At 37.2% G+C, this 20,715-nt stretch overlaps 2 protein-coding genes across 5 annotated transcripts; both read right to left on the bottom strand.

The window, feature by feature from the left end:
- Nucleotides 1-311: 311 nt before the first annotated feature.
- alpk3b (alpha-kinase 3b) lies at nucleotides 312-13,376 on the bottom strand. Of its 2 annotated transcripts, XM_028015885.1 has the most exons (16): nucleotides 13,285-13,351; nucleotides 13,021-13,091; nucleotides 12,736-12,848; nucleotides 12,248-12,478; nucleotides 11,089-11,210; nucleotides 10,834-10,951; nucleotides 8,990-10,223; nucleotides 5,455-7,447; nucleotides 3,924-4,071; nucleotides 3,695-3,822; nucleotides 3,568-3,603; nucleotides 3,205-3,479; nucleotides 2,899-2,987; nucleotides 2,574-2,791; nucleotides 1,359-1,407; nucleotides 312-1,241 (listed from the first exon to the last, which is right to left on the bottom strand). In XM_028015885.1, the coding sequence occupies exons 4-16, from the start codon at nucleotides 12,373-12,375 to the stop codon at nucleotides 920-922; spliced, it is 4,860 nt and encodes a 1,619-aa protein (XP_027871686.1). In that variant the 5' UTR covers nucleotides 12,376-12,478; nucleotides 12,736-12,848; nucleotides 13,021-13,091; nucleotides 13,285-13,351; the 3' UTR covers nucleotides 312-919. The 2 variants fall into 2 exon arrangements, with proteins under 2 accessions (XP_027871686.1, XP_027871685.1); XM_028015884.1 differs by lacking the exon at nucleotides 13,021-13,091 and having other exon boundaries at nucleotides 13,285-13,376.
- Nucleotides 13,377-17,410: 4,034 nt separating this feature from the next.
- Nucleotides 17,411-20,701, bottom strand: cry5 (cryptochrome circadian regulator 5). 3 transcript variants are annotated; one of them, XM_028016095.1, is made up of 12 exons: nucleotides 20,576-20,698; nucleotides 20,257-20,281; nucleotides 19,940-20,162; nucleotides 19,640-19,834; nucleotides 19,420-19,538; nucleotides 19,163-19,317; nucleotides 18,707-18,847; nucleotides 18,459-18,626; nucleotides 18,223-18,363; nucleotides 17,918-18,069; nucleotides 17,615-17,835; nucleotides 17,411-17,507 (listed from the first exon to the last, which is right to left on the bottom strand). In XM_028016095.1, exons 3-12 carry the CDS (start codon nucleotides 20,149-20,151, stop codon nucleotides 17,446-17,448), a joined length of 1,566 nt encoding a protein of 521 aa, XP_027871896.1. In that variant the 5' UTR covers nucleotides 20,152-20,162; nucleotides 20,257-20,281; nucleotides 20,576-20,698; the 3' UTR covers nucleotides 17,411-17,445. The 3 variants fall into 3 exon arrangements, with proteins under 3 accessions (XP_027871896.1, XP_027871895.1, XP_027871897.1); XM_028016094.1 differs by lacking the exon at nucleotides 20,257-20,281 and having other exon boundaries at nucleotides 20,576-20,701; XM_028016096.1 differs by lacking the exon at nucleotides 20,257-20,281 and having other exon boundaries at nucleotides 20,603-20,621.
- Between the last annotated feature and the right edge of the window lie 14 nt (nucleotides 20,702-20,715).

Here is a 20,715-nt window from a genome sequence, read left to right as displayed (position 1 = left end):
CTAGTTAGCAAACAATGCAGTCAAGTTTAGCTGGGTAGCTGCATTTATTTCCCAGATGCTACCCAACCTGTGCATTCACTAAATGAGCTTCTTAAACTTAATGATAAACTGATGGTGACAAAGTCAAACTGAACTGAGTTTACCAGAACTCAGCATGACTTGAATACTCTGATAAATTTGTCTGTTGCATACTATTCACAGCTAACTTTGTGTACTGCTAATTTATAAAGAAATCCATAAAATTATAACAGAAGTCATCAAAATGTAGAACTGTATATGTAGTGTATTGTTTTAAACAATCTCTAAGCAAATGGATTTCATTATATATTTTATTGCATAGTGTGTTACATTCAAGAGTCAGTTCTTAAAAATACAAAGTGCAAAGTAGAGTAGCAAGAAAACAGCTCAGGTTGCAAAATAAAACCCAATAATCACATCACCTGCTTTTGTAAAACAGTACCATCTAAAGCTGAATAAGCTTACATTTTTATAAGCAAAAAATGGTTGACCCCAGGTCTGCTTCATATGCTTTCTGATGCTTTGTAGGCTATACATACAGTATATATTTTTACTTCTTAAGCTGTCAATAACAGTCATAAATGTATAACATGTAAAACAGCTTCAGTTTGATTAATTTTACATTTTTGTAGTAAAGATACTGACCCGAGTTAGGCTTCTACAATCTGGTGTTTAACTAACAAAACAACAAATTCATAAAGGACTACACTTCTTATTAAATAACTGAATTAAAAATATAAAATGTAGCATATAAAAAAATATTGTCCACAGCAAGAATCATAGGGCAAGGAATGGTATATGATAAAATTAAATATTATTACAAATAATTATGAAAACTATTCTAACTTCCGTTGGGGACTTCTGAAGTGGTACTAGTTTTAATGCAAGATCTGCCAAGATGTCAGGTCTGCACTGCATTCACTACGTTGGGAGCATTAGAATCTTTTTGATTCGAAGAACTCTTGCTGCCTTCAAGTTCAGCCTTCTTGGGCATCCTGGGGCTAACAGCAGCTTTTCTGCTGGTTTGAGGGCTGGAAGAGGGCACAGCCTTTTTGCGCTGCAGTAATGGGCTCTTAGAGCCTTTTAGCTTTGTTGGGGTGCTTAAAAAGTCCATGACCTTCAAAGACCTCAGCCCAAGCAGGCCACAGAAGTAGTTGCACTTGTGCTGCAGGACAAACTGATCAAAAACCTTGGGCTTTCCTTCAACGCATAAACCCTGGTGCCTGCAGCATAACACAGAACACAGAAAGGCTGCAGTGACGATTTGTGCAAATGCTAATTACCTGTAAAACAAGGTTCTCAGACCATAATTTGCAAAAACATTACACAAGTATATTTACCCTGTTGATTTGACTGAAACACCGACATTGGTGATCTTGGTGTCAACACCTGCAAAATGAAACCAAACAGAAGCTTGATTTTTCTGCTGTTTGGTAAGCATGTTTACATGTAACAGATATGCTCAGGAAAGTATTGCTACACAACATGATACTGGAAAATGTGAAATATAATGCATTTGAATAGAACACTGGGCACATGTCTCTCAACAGTGAGTGGATAAAAACATTACTAAAATCAAGTTTGAAAATTTGCTCTTAAAGTTTTTGCTATACAACTGTTTGTGTTAAAAAAACACTTCAGCAAGAATTCTGATATGGTTTGTGATGCATAATAGTACTAGGAATTTGTGCATGCATGGCTTCTGTTTGAAATGGCTGATCAATGGAACTTTAAATGTGATGTAAGAACGTTAGACACTGGTGATTTACTGGAATTTTCACCCACAAACATATTACAAATTTTATTGAGAATGGTCTGAAAAAGAAGAAAAATATCCAGTGAGCAGCAACTGGGGAGATCAATATGACTTGAGTTAAAGGTCAAAGATGAATGCTGACTGGTTCAAGCTCATAGAAAGGAAAACATAACAAAAAACACAAATGTAACGAAGGGATGCCAAATATAATCACACTCAACAACCCTGAAACAGATGGACTGCTGCAGCAGCAGAGCACACCACATGCGTTTACTATCTACTATGAATAGAAAACCAAGACCACACTCAATCTCACAAAATTGGATCATACCAGATTGGGAAAACATTAAAATCTGATCACTCAATTTCAGCTGCAACATTTAGATGGTGGGGTCAAAATTTAGCATGAATAAAATGAAAACATGGATCTGCCGTTGTATCAATCCAGACACTGTGATCACAGTGTCTCCATCCCCTGCTGGTTATTTCATGTAGGAAAATGCATCAAGTCACAGAATTGTTGAATAAAAGAATGAGCTACTGTACAACAATAACCTCCATAGTCATCAGACCTCAATCCAATTAATGTGCAGTCAATAAATCTGCAGTAAATGCATGATGCTATGATGTCAACATTATCTAGAATCCATTTTTAATAAAGGCGCCTTGCTGAATATAGCCACAAATAATTAAGGCAAAACGGGGGCCAACCCAGTACCAGGAAGGGATACCTAACAAAGTGGCCAGTGAGTGTATGTAAAACTCCACATTGCACCATTGACGTTAGGTGTCAGCTCACCTTCCAGGCGAGAGAGAAGCAAATTGCCAGCAGTCCACTGAAAAATCCAATGCTGCAATGCACAGCACTTCTGCTCTACTTCAGAACCAGTCTTGATGTCTATTCTCCCCGTATTATCCAGGACAGAGTATTTCTTATAGACTCCAATCAGATCAGTTTCCACTGTGGCATAGGGGACTGGGTTTGCTGGTCTGTACATCAAGTACACTGGAATTATCCTGTACAGGAAGAGAGGATAAATAAGATTAGAGTGTGAATAACTTTCAGGAAAGTTTTTAGAGCATCTGATGGTTTATTATCAAGACTAAAAATTGATGTTGCTCACTCCAGAGGGGGTCCAAAGTTTTCTATGACCCTCGCCTCCGCACTGAAGATTTTGCAGTATTCCCGTGCCAAGTTCTGATTTCTACACTCCTGTATAGAAAACATAGCATCACAGCCAGTAAAAGATTTGCAAAACCTTCTGTATAATTTTTATTTAAGATTAAGTAGATTAGTATCACAATAATCCTGTGTGGGTGGCAGACATGACACCTGGCTTCCTTTAATGTTAAAACTCCTGGTGTACTGTGTGACGTTTTTGAATCTAGGATGGTAAGAATAATACACAAAATTCCACTTTTTCAGATACCTGTTTCATGATGTGCTGGTTCCTTTCTATGAGCAAGCTTTCCTCCTTGCCTGCATAGGTGATAGGGCTGCGTATTTTAATTATGCATGTGTTACCAGACTCAAAAACAGGCTCAAGACCGTAAATGACTTTAGCTCTCCAGATTTTATTGGAACAGCTATCTCCAATTTGTGATTCCATCATTATTATACGTCCAAAGAATTTGTTGCCCCAGATGCCTGAATCCGCCAGTCCCTTGTTGAACATGAGGGGGGTCATTTCAATTTCCTCCCCAACTGTGTAAACAGTAATAAACAGAAGTTTATTGAAAAAAAACAAACAGAAAAATAAATATTTAAACAAGCTACATAAATCTGATCTTACCACCAAGGTCCTCACGCAGAGACATTCCAGCCAAAACTGAAAAACAAGGTGGGGAAGACTGATTAGACATGTCTTGTGGCAAATAATAAATCTATCATAGAAATATTACTTTTGATAGTATACATACTATCAGCACTAAGTAGAAAGTCTGTGGTATCAGAACCATATTCATTGGTTATTGAGCATCCGTAAACTCCTGAGTCTTTACACGATGCCTGTACAATGGCCAGATTGACCTGGGTCTCATCCCCTGCACTAGAAAACAGACAACAAACATTTTATGATGTTTCTAAACCATTTGAAACAAAATAATAATAAAAAAAAACATTCTTTTTAACATATTGTGATGAACTTACTTTTTTTTAACCTGTGCAATCTCCTCTTCATCTTTGTACCACTTGATGTTTGAGTCACTAAGAACATTAAAGAACTGGCACCACAGTCTCAAGTGTCCTGAGCCATCTGCAAAGGCTTCAGCCCTGATCTTACGGATAACCTGAGGAGCTGGAGAGAACCATGACACAAAGCACACAGTGAAAATCCCCCCTTAGTTGGGCATGTTTGCAATATGCAATCTTTGTTTTTGCAAGGATGAACTCATAGTAAATTTTGCTCATAGCAGTCTATAGGCGAGAGATGGGATCAATTTTCAACCAACACAGAAACACCCAAAATCCTTTAATTACCAGTTACAATTTCACCCTTTTTTCTGAACAGTGAAGAAACTTGAGCACACTGAAACAATGCCTAGATCCATGTTAATCGTATACAAACTCTATGTAGGGGACAGCAGTGAGTTTATGGATTATTGTTAAGCTCTGCACTACCATATATACTGTGTTGCAACTTCTTTAATTAAAGCAAGTAAAGCTCCAAGTTAATGTTTGTATGATTAATGTAACAAGCATCTGTGAGATATTAAAACACTGGGGACATACACGTATCCTAATGATGACAACCCATGATTGTTTATCTGTATATAAACAATGGAAAAGAGCTAAAAAAGAGAGAAGATCTACATCCGTTTTACAGCCTTTCTGCCAACCATGTGTGAAAAAACATTTTGGACACAATCTTGTGACAAAATGTGTGAAAACTGTAATCCGTAAAAATAGACAAGAATGAATTTAGATAGAGAAAAATACATTGAGATATTGATTTTTCTTTTAACATAAAATGTGCTGATTAAGATGACAACTAAACCCAAAATCTTAATAAAAAACATTTCCAAATAGCACCTTAGTCTCTGTTGCCTGCATAGAATCCAATGACTCTGGATTCCAAATGATTTCATGCAAAAGTAGTAAGCTGACAGTGATGTACCATCATTAAAAGTCAATAGAAAACAAAACATTATAACAACCTTCACTCAATTACACAAACATTGTGTAGTTAACAGATGATTTGTTATGAGACAGTTGTGTGTGTTGTATAAGGCTGGTAGTGTTAATCATTGATTTCAATAGATTAAAATGTGTTTTTAGTTTTGCGTCTTTGCTAGCAAAAGACTACTGGAATTTTTTGTGTGTGGACCAATTCAGCGAAATCTTTTCAGTTTATATATTGAACAAACCGATTTGCAGAGGGAGATTAAATCTCTTATTGACCAGTTCACTGAGATGGGACAACATCTGTGATACCTGTAGTTGCTGCTGCTAGCTTACGATCAAAAGTGGCACTCTTTTCATGCACCATTATCTGCATCCTCTTAGTACATGTTTATCCCTGTGTAATATTTTTTCCCAACAGCAAAAATGTGAGAGCTTACTTCTCTAGCAGATCTGTCTGTATTACAAAACTACCTTTGATGGCATCCCCTTTTCTGTAAGAGCAGCTACTATTATAGAAGCATTTAAAAAGACTAGGTCATTTCATTTTCCACTTTACCTTTGAATGGGTTATGTTTGTCCTTCTCTGTAGGTTTCCCCTCGGTGAGGATCTTTTCAGTACACCGTTGGGTTTGTATTTGAGTTTCAGAAGCCATCTTCTTTCTGGTCAAAAGTGGAGATTGCCTTTCTTCCACAGATGTTTGCTCTTCTGCGGGGTGCAGTAACGGTGACCGTCGTGACAGGCTTGGAGACACAGAGCTTGCTGAGAGCTTGCTGCTATGACCAGGCATCTCTCTTTTCTGAGTTTGGCTATTAGTGGGTGATGTTGACTCTTGAGCCTCCTCTGTTTTTGCATTCGATGTTGGGATTTTACGACGTGCCCCAGAGGCTAGCTCTTGTGGAGTAGCAGAAGGAATCGGTGAAATAACATCAATCTGCTTTAACAGTGGTGTGAACTCTGGAGTTAAAATGTTAAACGGGTCAGGTCTCATACCTTCTTTAACCACTAAGCTCTCCTGCTCTGTAGGAAGAATATCCTTTACTTGCCTATTTAAACTAAATTCATGTTCAGATTGATGATATGCTTGCAAGGTCTGAAAAGAATTAGATATAGGTTTCTCGATTTTGTATTGCTCAGAAACTCTTTCTAATTTATCGTTGAGCTGTTTTTGTGAAATTGGTGTTGCCATATTGGGAACTTGAACAGTTCCTCCGCTAGTGTGTTCCACAACTGTACCCTGTTCCTTTTGAATGTTATTCTCCATATGTTCTGCTGTAATTAGAGACCCAGATTTCTGAAGATTAGTTTCAGGTGGGTTTGAAATTGACTGAATTTCCTTAATAAATCCATCCTCTGAAGGTAAAGAAAGGGGACAGCTGTTTACATTTTTACTCTCAGACCAAGAAATAATAGAATAATCTTTTAAAGGAACCACAGTTTCCTGACTGGTGTCCATAACATCTTCATTACTTTTATTCACTCTTCCATGGATCATGTTTATATCTGTTGCTGTGTGAGTTTCCTTGAAAAAGGTAGAAGGGACCACAACAGGTGTGTATAAAGTTTGAATAGTTGTTGAAGTTTCATTTGAAGTCAGAACATGCTCCTGTTCCTTTTCATTGAGCTGCTGATAGACCTTCATGAGTGTTTCCTTTAGGTTAGTTTCAGGCACTCTGTCAGTGGTTGTCTCAGTTTCATTTTTAGTCTTGATAGTCTCCACCTCTGGTTTACATTTTTTGGATTCCTCTCTTGCTTGCTGATATACATTTTTATCTTTTATCAAAGGATCTTTTGTTAACTTGGAGGGGACAGGCATGTTGGAGACTGGATTGTCTTGTGTCAACTTGAGAGCCTTTATTTGAGATCTTAAAAGTTCAGAAACAGAAATAACTTTGGATTCGGTTTTGGGTATTTTTGTGAATGTCATTGTGTCTTTAGGTGTATTTGTGTTTTCAGGAAGTTGTTTTCGGGTAGCAATTTCAAGTTGACCTTCCTTCGAATCCTCACAATGTGTGGATTGACTCTTCTTAGCATCAACAATACGAGATTGTGCAGCTTTTTCTTTTTTCCCTACATCTTTGGTCTTTTGTGAGTTAGCTTTTTCATGTAGACTACTCGTCTCCACTTCCAGTATCTTCTCAGTTCGAGTCCCCCTGACAGTCTGAACTTTGAACTTACCCACCTTACCAACCTTTAACTTCTCTTCTTGTATTTCTGTCCCGTCAAAGGTTTTTATAGCTGTATCCACTTGGCTTTGCTGAGTGACAGCAACATTACACTGCGGGATGCTCTCACTACAACTAGGGATTTCATGTGCAGACTTCTGTAAGCGAGTAAAAATGGGTGAACAGCTTCCATTTGGTTTCCTGGAAGCATCCGATGCATCCTGTGGTATTTCATCAGTGATTGTTTGAGGACTACTGGACAAAGGAGAGGTCAGCATGTCATCTGTCTTTTGTGGCAGCTCTGAGTATATGTTGTTCTGGTTGAGTGGTAGCTTAAGGCCGACAGGTGCATCATTCCAGTTCATGTCTGCGTCGGACTTTGTAACCTTGGGATATAATACAAGCCGTAAATACTTATTCCTTTATCTCTGGCTTTGCTTGACATAAATAAACACATGCACATTTAAAAACAGCCACACAGCAATCCACAACGTAGAAGGAAAAAAATTTGAAGGAAAACATTATGATGTCCAATGTGCTATATTGGACTAATTTCTAAACCAATTCAGGTTGGTAAATTTACCTTTAACATACTGATTCAGACAGTGCAAGTATTAATAGAGCATTGCAACAAAAAGTAACAACATGTTTAAAAGTAACAACATATTTTGCTTTTTATCTAGTATTTTTCAAGTAGGTTTTAGGACAAGGATATTCACACCACTATACAAAAGAGTATTTAAAAATTAACCTAGGATACTGATCTGACAAGTACATGTGTGTTTGTAAAATAAATGTTTTAGACTTAGATTCCTTTTTTAAAGACTTCTCCGTGTCTCAGTGTATCATGAATGGATTAAACACAGTAAAGTCCAAGATCTGAACTCTGAACTCACATCAAAATTTTTACCCTTTGCATTTATCTTTCCACTCCTAACTAAACTGACATCTAGAAGCATATTCAAAAGGAAGGTTCCTATTTTAAATGTAAGGTGGCCACAAAGGAATGTGAATTATTTTAAGTAGCTTTCTTGCCATGTGGTGCTTTGTCTCAGCTCACACTATGCAGATGAGGTTGAGGCGATTGCATAAGCAGTGTACTGTAGAAATTCATTCTCAATCAATGACAACCTTTGTGTTTTGTTAATTTAGATTACATTTATCATTTTCAATTGGATAAGAAAAACTAAACATGTGTCTTTGGCTACATTTAAGGAAAAACATCTAGATTGAATCTTACTAAAGACAATAAAAACCTATTTTTAATATACAGAGCCTTATAAGACTCATTGTGTTATGTCTCATGTCTGTAGCTTAAAAATATTATAATTAAATCTAAAAATTATACTTTAATGATATTTTTGACAAATTAATCCAGGCATATACTGTATATTGTACATTTAATATTTACAATATTCTTTGGTATTTTTCACCGGTCCTTCAGTATGAATGTTGGGATTATGCAATTTATTGCCAGCATCTTAATAATAACAACAACAATAATAATAATAAAAATATAATAATAATAATAATAATAATAATGATGATGATGATTATTATTATTATTATATTTTTATTTTTATCTACATTTTTATTTAGAAATGGACAATGTACAACTCAAACATAAATGTCACCATTTCATGAGCTCTACCAGATTATAGCATAAGCTAATTTGCATCTGCAGTCCCTTTACGGGTTACAAAAACTAAAATTTCTATCAGAATAAGAGCACAAAGCCAACCATCAGACCATGTTTCGCATCAACACAACTGCTCCAGCTTTCAACATGTACGTCATTTAAAGCTCGTTACCCAGAACAGGGCATGCTTGTAAAAGATATTAATATCACTAGGATGCTTGTGTTGCTGATGGGGTCTGTGCTGCCGGCATAAAACCTCTATGATCTCATGTGAAAAATGTTAACTCACCTCACTTGGCACTGCTGGTTGAGACTCCTTTTTTTGGCAGGGGCTTGTCTCTTTCTCAGGCAGCAGACTCTCAGCCCATTCACATGGGCATTGAAGTGAAACAGCCCCTGTGTCACATGGTGTGTCCACCAGCTCTCTAAAACCAGAACCATCCAGTGATGTGTTTGACTTTACGTTGGTATCCAGTGTTGCAACAGGTCCAGTTTTATCAGTGTCCTCCTTTGAAATGCTTAGAAGTCTTGATTTATTACTTGACTTGTTTTGTGCAGGCACAATGTGAGGAACCTGTTTCTGTTTCTCCAAACATTTTTCAGTTTCTTTGTAACTCCCTTCATTTGTGTGCTTGGCTATTTTTTTGCCTTCTTTTTCTGACACCGTAGGGCTTGGAGATGCAGGAATAGAGAACTCTGATGTAGGGACAATTTCTTGTTGTGAAGGCACTTTCCTTTTATTAAACATGTTTCCATCTTTTGACAGGTTCTTAATGAACAATCCATCCTCTTTTGCTAATATTCCACGTTCCCCTTTTATGTTTTTTGAGTTAGTATTTGTAAGAGATGAACTGACAATGCTTTCTACTTCCATGACTTCCTCTGAATTTCTACCAGCTTGAACAGTCTTTGTGCAGATTGGAACTGCAGAAGAAGTATCATCTTCCATCATCTTCCTTTCACCAAAACCTTCTGGTTTTACAGGTGTTGCACTGTCGGAAATTTTAATCTTCTTCATGACAAAAGGAGATTTTGGTTGCTGAGAGGTAAAAATCTTATGATCAGGATCATACATGTATGTTCTACTCTTATTGCCAGGGTCATTGTTTATATGTCCAGTTGTCTTAGCACACATAGCTTCCTTTATGTCAGGGTTTGAATTTTTATAGACCTCCTCAACAGTGCCCTTCTGTAACATACATTCAGTTTTCAGACCTTCTGCCTGATGGATCTCTTCACTTCCTTCATTCTCTGTGGGGCTTGGTGTGCTGACAAAGGCCTCCGTTGTTGAGCGGCGTTTCCTCTGGGTTCGGTCTGGGCTGATGGTTCGCAGTGGCTCCAGGTTTTCTTTTCCCTGCGTTTCCTTGCATTTGTTTTCAACCTTTTGTTTGAGCTTGGCAAAGTACCGCTGGTGGATCTTGAACTCGTTCATTTCGCCAACCTCTAGGACCCCCGAGCAGGAAACAATTCCTTTGCTATTGATTGCAGAAGCCTGGTAGATAGCTGCATCATCCATAGTGCAACTGTGGATTTATTAAGATCACATGAACAAGTAGATTATTATCAACATCAAGGCAGACACATAAGTCTTATTTAAGGGGTACACCTTCAGAGGCAGAATTAACTTTGGAGTGCAATATACTAGGAGAACTAGAAGTGCTGAGTATATGTATAAATTATCTTCAAAATAAAATACCACTGAATGCATCAGATGGCGTGAAATTGTTGACAGGCATTAACAGTTTGCTTCAACATGTCTAAAAAATGTATTTACATCTTAAACTAGCTCATGGTGATATTTCTTCTACTGTTATTACCAATAATATACGCAGAGCTTTACATAAAAATATGTGAATGAACTGTTTAAGCCCCTGCATAAGGAATTACATGGAGTTTGAATAAAGTTTAATTCAGCTTAATTTTTCTTTACACTTTTCACTTTTATATAGCTCTTATTCTTGACATTCAGTTTGACCTTTTTAGCTTCTGCATCTTTTGTTAAATGAAACAAATCCTGTGGTCCTTATTAACCTGGATAGCAGAGGCTTTATGGTTCTTATTTATTCATGTGAAAGCTTAATATAATTCTGACCTTTATAATATCTTAATTAAATAAGTGCAGGATATAAATACTTGTATATGTGCAGGGAATGATTTTGTCCATTGTGGAATATTTCATATTTAGGCAGCCCACAGTATCTATCCATCTGCTTGTCATCCTTATACCAGGTAATTTGAGGGACAGGATGTCCTAAGAAAAGAGACAAAAAGCACATTAAATTTCATAATTTCTGACTAAGAACTTATTTACTTTTTCAGTCACCTTAAGCTCAATGTGTTTTAAATGTGCTGTTACTATGTTGTGTCTTTGTGTGAAGTCATGTATACCTGTAACCACACAGGCAAACTTTACATTGCAGCTTTCAGACACAGCTCTTGATTTCAAAGTAGTCACGAAGGAGGGCGGCATTTCTTCAGCTAACTGTGCCATTACGCTGCAGAGTGTGCTCCTGCGCAAGAAATGGGAAATTGCTCACTAATTATGTTTCTATGTTTGTTTTCAGGCAGAGGAACTAAAAGTAATGCCCAGACCATTAGACCAAATCACAGCTGTCCAAACTCACTAACGTCATATCAGATGAATACAAACCTAAAATTAAAACACAAAGTGTGTCATCTCAAGACCTCATTAATTCATATTGTTTCATCAAATTCATCAATAAAACCAGTTCAGCTCAGAGACATTTGATTAAAACATTTTTGCAACATCCCTAAGGGGAGTGCAAATGTCATTGTTGTGACATGTCTGTAATTGCAGAAAAAGATGAAGGAAGAAAAATATTCTCATTCTCAGGGAACAAAAAGAAGAACCATCAATATTTAGCTATATTCCATATTTGTGAAATTATGTGCAATTGTGAGTATGCAGCTGTGTTTTCTGTGAAAGAACTAAGCAGTCCATTTGATATAAACTACTGAAAATAAAATGTAAGTGCTCTATATAGGCCACTATTGCTATGTGGATATATGGAAGACACAGCTCATACAGATCCAAATTGAGGTATGCATCCTCGTAATAGTTTGCATTTATTTAACATAAAAAATGACTAGAAGTAGCTGAAAATAACATGTTAACAGTTGTCAGTCAAGGAAAAGAGATAAACATTTATCTGAGTCTTTAAGCACAGCAAAAATAATGCTCCTAATAGTGATAAAAGTTTTTGGTATTATCCAAAGAGAGGACTTTTTTTCTGAAACACGCTATTTATCTATTGACAAAAATAAAGTACAACTCCACTGGGGCTACCAGCAAATCTGCCAATGCTTACGCTCCTGCGAATGCTTGAAATTGGGCCCATGGTACATAACTGAGATCCCAATCTCAATTTGCGGCTTATTTAAACTGTGAGGTACCATGGCAACAAACAGTGAAATATAAAGTGCTGACTTCGTCTTAGAAAAATCCAGAATTATGGATGCATTAGCTCATCTCACCAGAAATAGTTCACCAGCGATGCATAATTGAGAGATTGTCAAGAATCTGTACCTGTTTTCTGGCCTCACGTTGGAGAGGTAGCTACAGCCACTGGGCCGGCTTCTCCCACTGACATTATTCCCATTGCTGGACCGTCCATTCCCAAAAGCGGAAAGTGCTGCTGTCCTCCGTGAACCCATTACTTATATTTAAAAAAATGCTGTTCAGATAGAAAATGTCCTTCAGAATAGGTTTTGGAGTTTATTTCTTCACCTTGCAGCTTCCAAAAGACATCAACTCAACCTTTTAAATGAGAAAAGAAAAGAAAAACATAAAAACTACATTGAATATACTATCCTACGCAACCCAAAAAAGTAGATTGCTCCAAGTTGTAACATGAAACAACATTAAAACATTAGATTTTCCCATTGTCTGCTACTAAAAACTGATCATTCTCACAAGATGCTCTGTGGAGTAAAACATACATATTTTCTCTACACTTTGCTCCTTTTGCTATTGTAACTGAAGACTTTATAATTATATATTATTTTGTAACTCACCATTCTGAGTGTCATTCCCTCCTATGACAGATACTCCACCACACTGACTTAAGGCGATGCAATTTCCAATCAAACACGAGCATGCGTAGCCTTCTGGACTATTTATAGTCGGCCTGCAAATAGGCACAAATGCAGAACACACTTGGACAAACCTTAGGCAACGAAAAAATGATATGACTTCAATTAAATAGCAAGTCTTGTACTGAAAGTGCAAAATAAAAAGAATCAGGTTTTCCACAAACATGATGATGTACCAAATGTTTTAACACCCTAATTTTTCATTACCTGAAAAAACAGAAAGGATTGAAAATGCATGAAATTTTTTTTTCTTGGTTCTGATGGTAGTGGATGACTTACTAAGAGAAAGGGGGAGACGTGTGATTAGTCCTTATGCGCTAATACTTTTTAAAGGTAACAAACAATCACTAGAGCTTTTCAGTTAAAATGAAAACTTGACAAATGTCAAATTGAAGTCAGAGATTCTACAGTTTTAAGTGATCTTTCCAAGTTCACCTCTTTTAAAAATAGAACATAATAGAGAGAGCCTACCATGTTTTGTAGCTTGCATTGTCCAGTGGTTGACAATTGCACTGGGTTCCCAGAGGAAAGGCAGCAGGAATAGAACAGCCTTATATAGACAGATGCCACCACCAAAAAAGCTAAGAGCTCTTATCTTTTTGCAACCAAGCACACACACACACACGCACACCCACACACACCAAATTATATACATATCACTGATGAGTGTTACGTGAGTTTTGTAGATCTGTGTGACAACAAACAACAAAAAAATATTATATTATATTATATTATATTATATTATATTATATTATATTATGTCTGTCTTACTCTGTAAACAGACTCCACAACATCAGCTGCTGACCGACTGGCACTGGTTCTCCCATGACTTACGCCTTCCTGAGCTCTGCCTATCAAGTTTAAAGATGTCTGTCCGATTCCACTCATCAGGTTACACATACGTATGTGCCCTCCTTTCATCTATTTAAATTGATTTGCTCCATTGACCCTTCAACCGCTTTTGTAGCTCCAAAATTTTCCACCTTTCTTTCCAGGGAGCTGATATTCAGACTTAACTTGATGAGCAAAATTAACTAAAATGCAGGATTTCAACTTACAAATTAAGGAAACCCCTTTTTCGGATGTGGCATCTACATATTGTAACTTCAACTGTTTAGATGGATAAAGCAACTGATATCTAAAAATGGATATCAGTTGCAACACAACGCAGGACACACGCCTCACCACATCCAAACACACACATATACCATGATGATAGACATGCATAAGATGCAGAGCCTCATCCTGTGTAAGGGGCTGGAGAAAACAGTTGCCTCACATGCTTGTGCATTTGAGATGGACAGGCATCCAAACAGGGGGGCATTTCAGTACTGGACTTTTTGTGACCTATGGATGCAAGTTATCAATGCATGATTGATCTTATTGATCTACAAATGATTAATTGATGGGCAGCCATTGTCATAAAAACCTAAGTTTTCTCTAACATTAAGGGGGTTAAGTTTTCCCATAACACAAAGAGCTAATGTTTCATAATATGCTGAATTTAAAAAAAGAACATCATTGTATTTTAACAATATATTTGTAATCAGCTGTATTAAATACTAACTGAATTAACAGAAAATTGTGGGTTTCTCATTTTACTAAACTTAGACATATTTATAAAATATAGCAAAAGGGGAACTTCTTAGATTGCTGAATATTTTGTTCTGCTATATATAAAGAAATCTAAAAATAAAACAAACAAACAAACTTCAAAACAAACACAATTATAAAACATTTTGGAAGTCTAGAAGATTGATTTGTTATTAAAGTGATCTCTGGCGAACAAATCCTGATCCAAGTAAATAATCAATGTGCAAACATGAAATCACCAAAGGTCACTGCAAGTGCAGGTTTTCAGTCTTGCATGTCTATTGCTTCATCTTTTGCTATACATAAAACACTTCCCAAAATCTCTTTCTCCAGACCATCTAGGAAAAATGATTTCTGAGATGAATACCTCTGGCTCTATGCCATTATCTGTCTCTTGCAAACATAATTGTCCACGATTAGAAATAGAACGCAGGTCCTGAGGGGGGAATATAAATGGTTGGAATCAGTCATTATAACCTGAGTGATAATGGACAGGGACCGGTTCAGAGTGTGGGATGGTCTGGTGGAGACAAGGATTGACTAAAATGCATGAAGCAGACTGACCAAATGTAGATCTCCATTTTCACTGACATTTTATTTTTCATATGAAATAAAAGGTGACCCTTCGTTGCGTCGCCACAACTTCCAAACCTCTTGTCCTTTGTGTCTCCTATCATTAGTGCAACTAAGAGAAAAAGTTTTTATTTTTTCACTCTGACATTCAAGTTTAAAAAATCAACCTTATCCTTGGATAAAAAAAAAACAACATACTTGTCCTTAACTGTAGGAAGACTAGAATATGTTTGCAATTATTGCAAACTAATAAAACTGAAGTTGGAGACAGAATGAATAAAACTAGCATAATGACTGGACGTAGGAGTGTCCAGTTATTATGCTGTTTATACAGGAGACAGGTTCTGTGTAACAGAAAAAAAAGTGTGTTTCAACCCTAGAATAAAAGCAAAAAGTCTTGTGAAGACGCTGACCAAAACTGATGAGTGTTATTATCCGCAGTGAAACAAGTACAGACATGAGCTATGCGGCTCATGGACATCACAATTCCCTGACATCTGTCCCATACAAGGCGGAGCTGAAGTGTGTGTAAGGAAGTAGCTTATGACCTGACTTAGTTACATCAATTCTGTCCGGAAGAATGGGTCCAAGTTCTAGCAAACTATATTATGAGAATTTCAAAGAAAGATATCCATCACATTTCAACCAAGTTATATAATTTAAAGATAATTTCACTAAATCTCATGGAATTGCATAAAATGTCTGACTTTGACATAAATTGAGTCAAACTGATCTTGCTCATTCTGGGATTTAAAAAAAAAAAAATCTAAATAATTTTGGTAGCTCTAACTGGCCTAAAACAAGAAAATGTTTTTATCTAATTTAAAATCATAAATTAAGACATAAAAGTTTGTGTATTTTCATAGTGTTTGTAAACCTCTGGTCTCAGCTTTAAAAAGTCCATACTAGGTTTACTGAATCGTTTCACTAACAGGCAATGTCATGAGTTCAAATCAGTTCTTTGATGTCAGGACTTGCTGGAAATATATACTAGAGATAAATTTCTACAATTAAAGCTACATGATCCCCAGTTGCGTGGGGACAAGCTGTTCTAATTCAGGTGGGATCTTACGGTTCCAAGATGGTTTGAGTGGTGAAGTGATGACAGGGATGCACAGGAACAGGACCATGCCAGCAGAGTAACGAGAAAGAGGTAGATACAGAAGGGGTGTTATTCACAGATTTATGAAACTATTTGAGCTGGTTAGAAAATTGATTAGAAAATGATCACATTTATCTGAAGAATTGTAAAGATATTCTGTTTTCACTCATTGCACAAACTATTTCCTTCTAAAAAAATGGCTGACTGAACATAAATACGCCAGAATATTAACTCCTATGAGGATCCACTGTTGACCAGAAGACTGTTTTGATGTTTAACTGGTCTCTGTGGAAACTGAGCACAGCTTTGTATGACCGTCTGTGCTGCTGCTGAGGCTGTGACATCATCCTCTTGATATTCTCACCAGTGTCACATCCAGGGAAGGAGAAACATGAGAAGACTTGACCACCATGAACAGCTGTGTGAAATGCACACACACACACACACACACACTGCTTTTATGTAGTCCTGCCCATCTCACACTGCCCTGTGTCAACCAGAAACAAAAACTGTAAACATGCACAATTCCATACTTTATTAGACCTTTAACAATCGTGCATGTAGCACATATTTGTAATTATTTTGAATGTGAGTCACTGAACTGGATAAATCAAGAAGCAGGTGCAAAGTAAGTATACTTGAGCATTGTAGATTAGATTAAGCTTATCCAAAGGCTTTGAATTTTCTTCAAAACTTTTTTTAATGAAGAGTTTATCATTTGTATTCTTGTGAGCTGAAGCCTACCTGTCTACATGCAGATCTAGAGTGACCTCTAGTGGAAAAAGCAAGAAAACCTCACCATGTATAAGCACATAAAATGAACATCGGAACAACAATGCCGGAATCTTAGACAAAAGATAATTAGCACCAATTATATTTTGCATTGTCTTTATTTAGACAGACATAGGTTTGCAGCAATATATAAAATAAAAGGCACTTATTGTATCTACAAGCAAGAAACAACAGAAATACTTTTAAGGTTAATGATACCCTGTAATCTTATTCTAAATATTAAATTGAGGAAAAAGTAAAATTTTTTAGGTGCAAGACGTCTTTGCACCTAAAAGAGTCTTCTGTGTGCAACTCATCAACTGCTCCGGTGCTTATCAGCTTAACTTAAATGTAACCTTTTTCACCCAGTACCTACCTTTTAAACGGTTAACACAGTCAAGGAGAATGATTTATGATATATATATATATATATATATATATATATATATATATATATATATATATAATAAAAGGTCAGAAGGAACATTTTTTTATACAAGGTCCCAAAAACCTTAATATGTTCAGTAACTTATGATGAAGATTGCTTTGTGATAATTATTAAGTGATTAGTACATTTTCTTCATTGTGTCCAATTACTCTTTCCTGATCTTCTTCTGCAGCATGTCAATGACAGATGGAGTCTTTCGCTTCACACCTATGATAAACACAAAAAGAAATAGTTGTCAGGAAGATGGGTTTACTGCAACTGTGAGTTAAGGTGGAGGAGGTAAAGGCCTGCAGAGATATATATTCCTGTAATACCTTGCTTTTTGATAGGTGACTCATTGTTGTCTGAAGACCTCTTAGCATAAGCCTCCTTCATTCTCTGAATGTTTTTCTTGCTGATCTGTTCGTGCTGTACTATTGGATTTGGGTAGTCTTTTCCCACAATGCATCCTGCAGCTTGCTGGACACTGCGGGGAGCCTTCCAAGGCTCATAGATATACTGTGATGGAAACTTCTTCAGAAGAGGAAGGTACTTTCTGCATACACATTAAATTCAACGTTGTTTCATTCCAATAAAATTACACAATTTATTTGAGTTTAATGGGGAAATGATCTTACTTAATATAGTCTCCGTTTTTGTCTGTCTTTTTACCGAACGCAATGGGGGAGTAAACCCTGAAAAACTGGTGGAAGAAAGCACTTGCTGACAGCCACTGCCAGTTTCCTGCATTAAGAGCCCAGTCACCATCCAGTAAGAGATCCTCAAAGACCTTAGGAAGAGACAACAAGCTGTTTCAGTCACAACTGTGCTACAACAGGAAACCCTGCTGCAAAGAAGTAATACTGTGCAAAGCTTTCATTTTACAGATTACAAAATGCTTATAGCCAGGATTGGCTTTGTACATAAAAGCAAATTAACACACCTTCTGTCCTTCTTCCCAGCTGATCCACAGGTCTCCTCTTGTGAGAAAACAAGCAACAGCATGTCGGGCCAGGTGGTGGATCCAGCCCTCCTGCCTCAGCTGGGTCATGATTGCATCAATGAAGGGGAAACCAGTCCGAGCCTTCAGAGAAACACAGCATCATGACATAAAATCAATGAGAAAAGAAATTGAAATGATCCCTAATAAGAATATGAACACTTTTCAAACCACAGTACCTCTCTCCATGCAGCTAGATTTCGCTGGTTTGTGTCCCAATCCACCTGTGTGCACACTGGGTTCTGATTCATTTTGTTAAAATTAGGGATTCCCACGCTGCAGGTGTAGAAAAACTCTCTCCAGAGCAACTGACCATGAAGGGACACTGGAGGATCCGAATGCTTTCTCTACATACAAATTAGGTTAAAGAATTAATTGTTTTAACACCACTGCTTTTATTTAATCAGAAGTACAATGTGACACTCACCCCCCGATACACCTCAGTGAGCCTCCACCAGAACGTTCTTGCTGAAAGGCACCCAAAGGTGACATAAGGACTCAGGACTGTGGTGCTGGGACTCAGGGAGTTTGGAGAGGTCTGTGGCTTCTCAAAGCTACACACCCATCCCTGAATTAAGCAGATTAAAATTTATGGACACATATTCCCACTACCTTTTCACATTGTGTCACATATCAACCACAACTATCATTTCAGTGAAAGGTTGTTCTGAAAAGCATTGGCAATAGAATTTTTTTCAGATTTACTTAGCAAGGCTCTGACAGTCAAGCATTCCTGATGTATTAAAAGAGGATCACTTGATTTGACTCACTACACTATGGGCAAAGATGGTAAACTTCTCCATCCCTAAAGATGAATTAGCATTAGTCCGCAGAATTAACCCAAAGTCTTGCAGGTAGTGGGAGGTGACTAAAAGGTCTGTACCGTTCTTTTCATGTGTTCATCTAGTCTTCTCAGAGCCTCCTGTTCTCCTCCAGGAAACAGCTCCTCTCCCAGAAACTTTGAGTCCAGTTGAAGCTCCTCTAAAGTCGGAATCCTGTATTTGTCCTCATACTTCTCTGAGTGAGGAGTCTTAACATCTTCAGCAAATAAACAATGAAAAGATGACACACTTTAACACCCAAAAGATATTCCCTTGTTAATGCAAAGTATTCCAAACTGTGGTTCTGTTTGTTACATACCTCTCATGTTTTCCAAAGTTGGCGCAGGAATTGGTTTCTTGGGTGGGCCAAGATTTTGCACTATTGCTTGCAAACGTTTGTAAGTTAGAGGAGGTTTTCCATTGTTTTCTTCAATTATTCTTCAGAGAAATAGCAATCCAGAAAGAATACAAAATTACTGTACAGGAAATTGAGAATAACCGGGTAAAATCTATCTGGACATACTCAAATTGACATTTACCTTTCTATATTGTAAAGCGTGTGGGAGATTTTGTAGATGACATCGACTCCATGTTCTTTTGCCAGACTGGCCACTTTCTCATCACGACGTAAACTGTACGGCTCTGTGTCATACTCATAAGTAAGCTTTGTTACGTTCCACATGTTGAACAATTTTGGGAACACATCTTCTGGTTTCCCCTTAAGGACAAACAGTCTGACCAAATCACAACACAGTATTGCCGTTATAAAAGAACAGTTGTAAATGTCAATCAGAAATGTTTAAAGGATGTTTCTTTGAAAGTTGTGTCTATGTTTTTACCTGGAGTTGAGTTTCCCGAGGCTGCAGTCCAGGTCTTTGAGTGCCCCAATGAGGAACCTCTGGCGGTTGATGCCAACCTGGGTGTGGTGAAGGTAAGGGTCCAGGATGAACACAGGGTAAAGCTCTTTACAGTCTTTCAGTGCAGCCATCAGTGCTGCGTTGTCATGTAACCGGAGTCCCTTACGGAACCAGTGTATACACACGTGAGCCATTTCCTGGTGATCTGTGAATGCAGACAAGGAAGGAAGCCTTTTAAAAATTGAGAGATGGAAATGTCACATGTAAAAATCTCAACAAAAGCATAAAATCTGCACTGTTGAAACTTCTGCAGCAACAACGATCCTGCAGCGAAATGAGCATAAGTTGCATTTAGTTCTGCAAATGATTATTTCGCTTAATGCACTCAATAATGGATCTCATTTTTGATGATGATTATTATATTCAATACTGGTGACTGAATTGAAATGATTTTTTTTTGGTGAATGGCTCGAGACGACATTTGTTGTGAATTGACGCTACATAGTAAACCGAATTGAACTATTGCAAAAACACAACGGACCCACGTCAGTGTATGCATATCAATATGTTATACAAAGACAGAAGATTAATGTACATCTGACAAATAGCTTTACCTACCTTACCCCTACCAGGATCTGTACGCACCGGTTTGTTGCAGCGTTGTATAATTACCAATTTTCTCTTTTGTAATATACAAGTTGGTTGCGTTACAAAACAGGAAACGGACGGTTACGTATCCAAGCGCAACCAATCGGTAC

Source organism: Xiphophorus couchianus, chromosome 4 (genome assembly GCF_001444195.1).
Source record: "Xiphophorus couchianus chromosome 4, X_couchianus-1.0, whole genome shotgun sequence".
Taxonomy (NCBI): Eukaryota; Metazoa; Chordata; class Actinopteri; order Cyprinodontiformes; family Poeciliidae; genus Xiphophorus; species Xiphophorus couchianus.
This window is presented reverse-complemented; position numbering and strand designations above follow the sequence as displayed.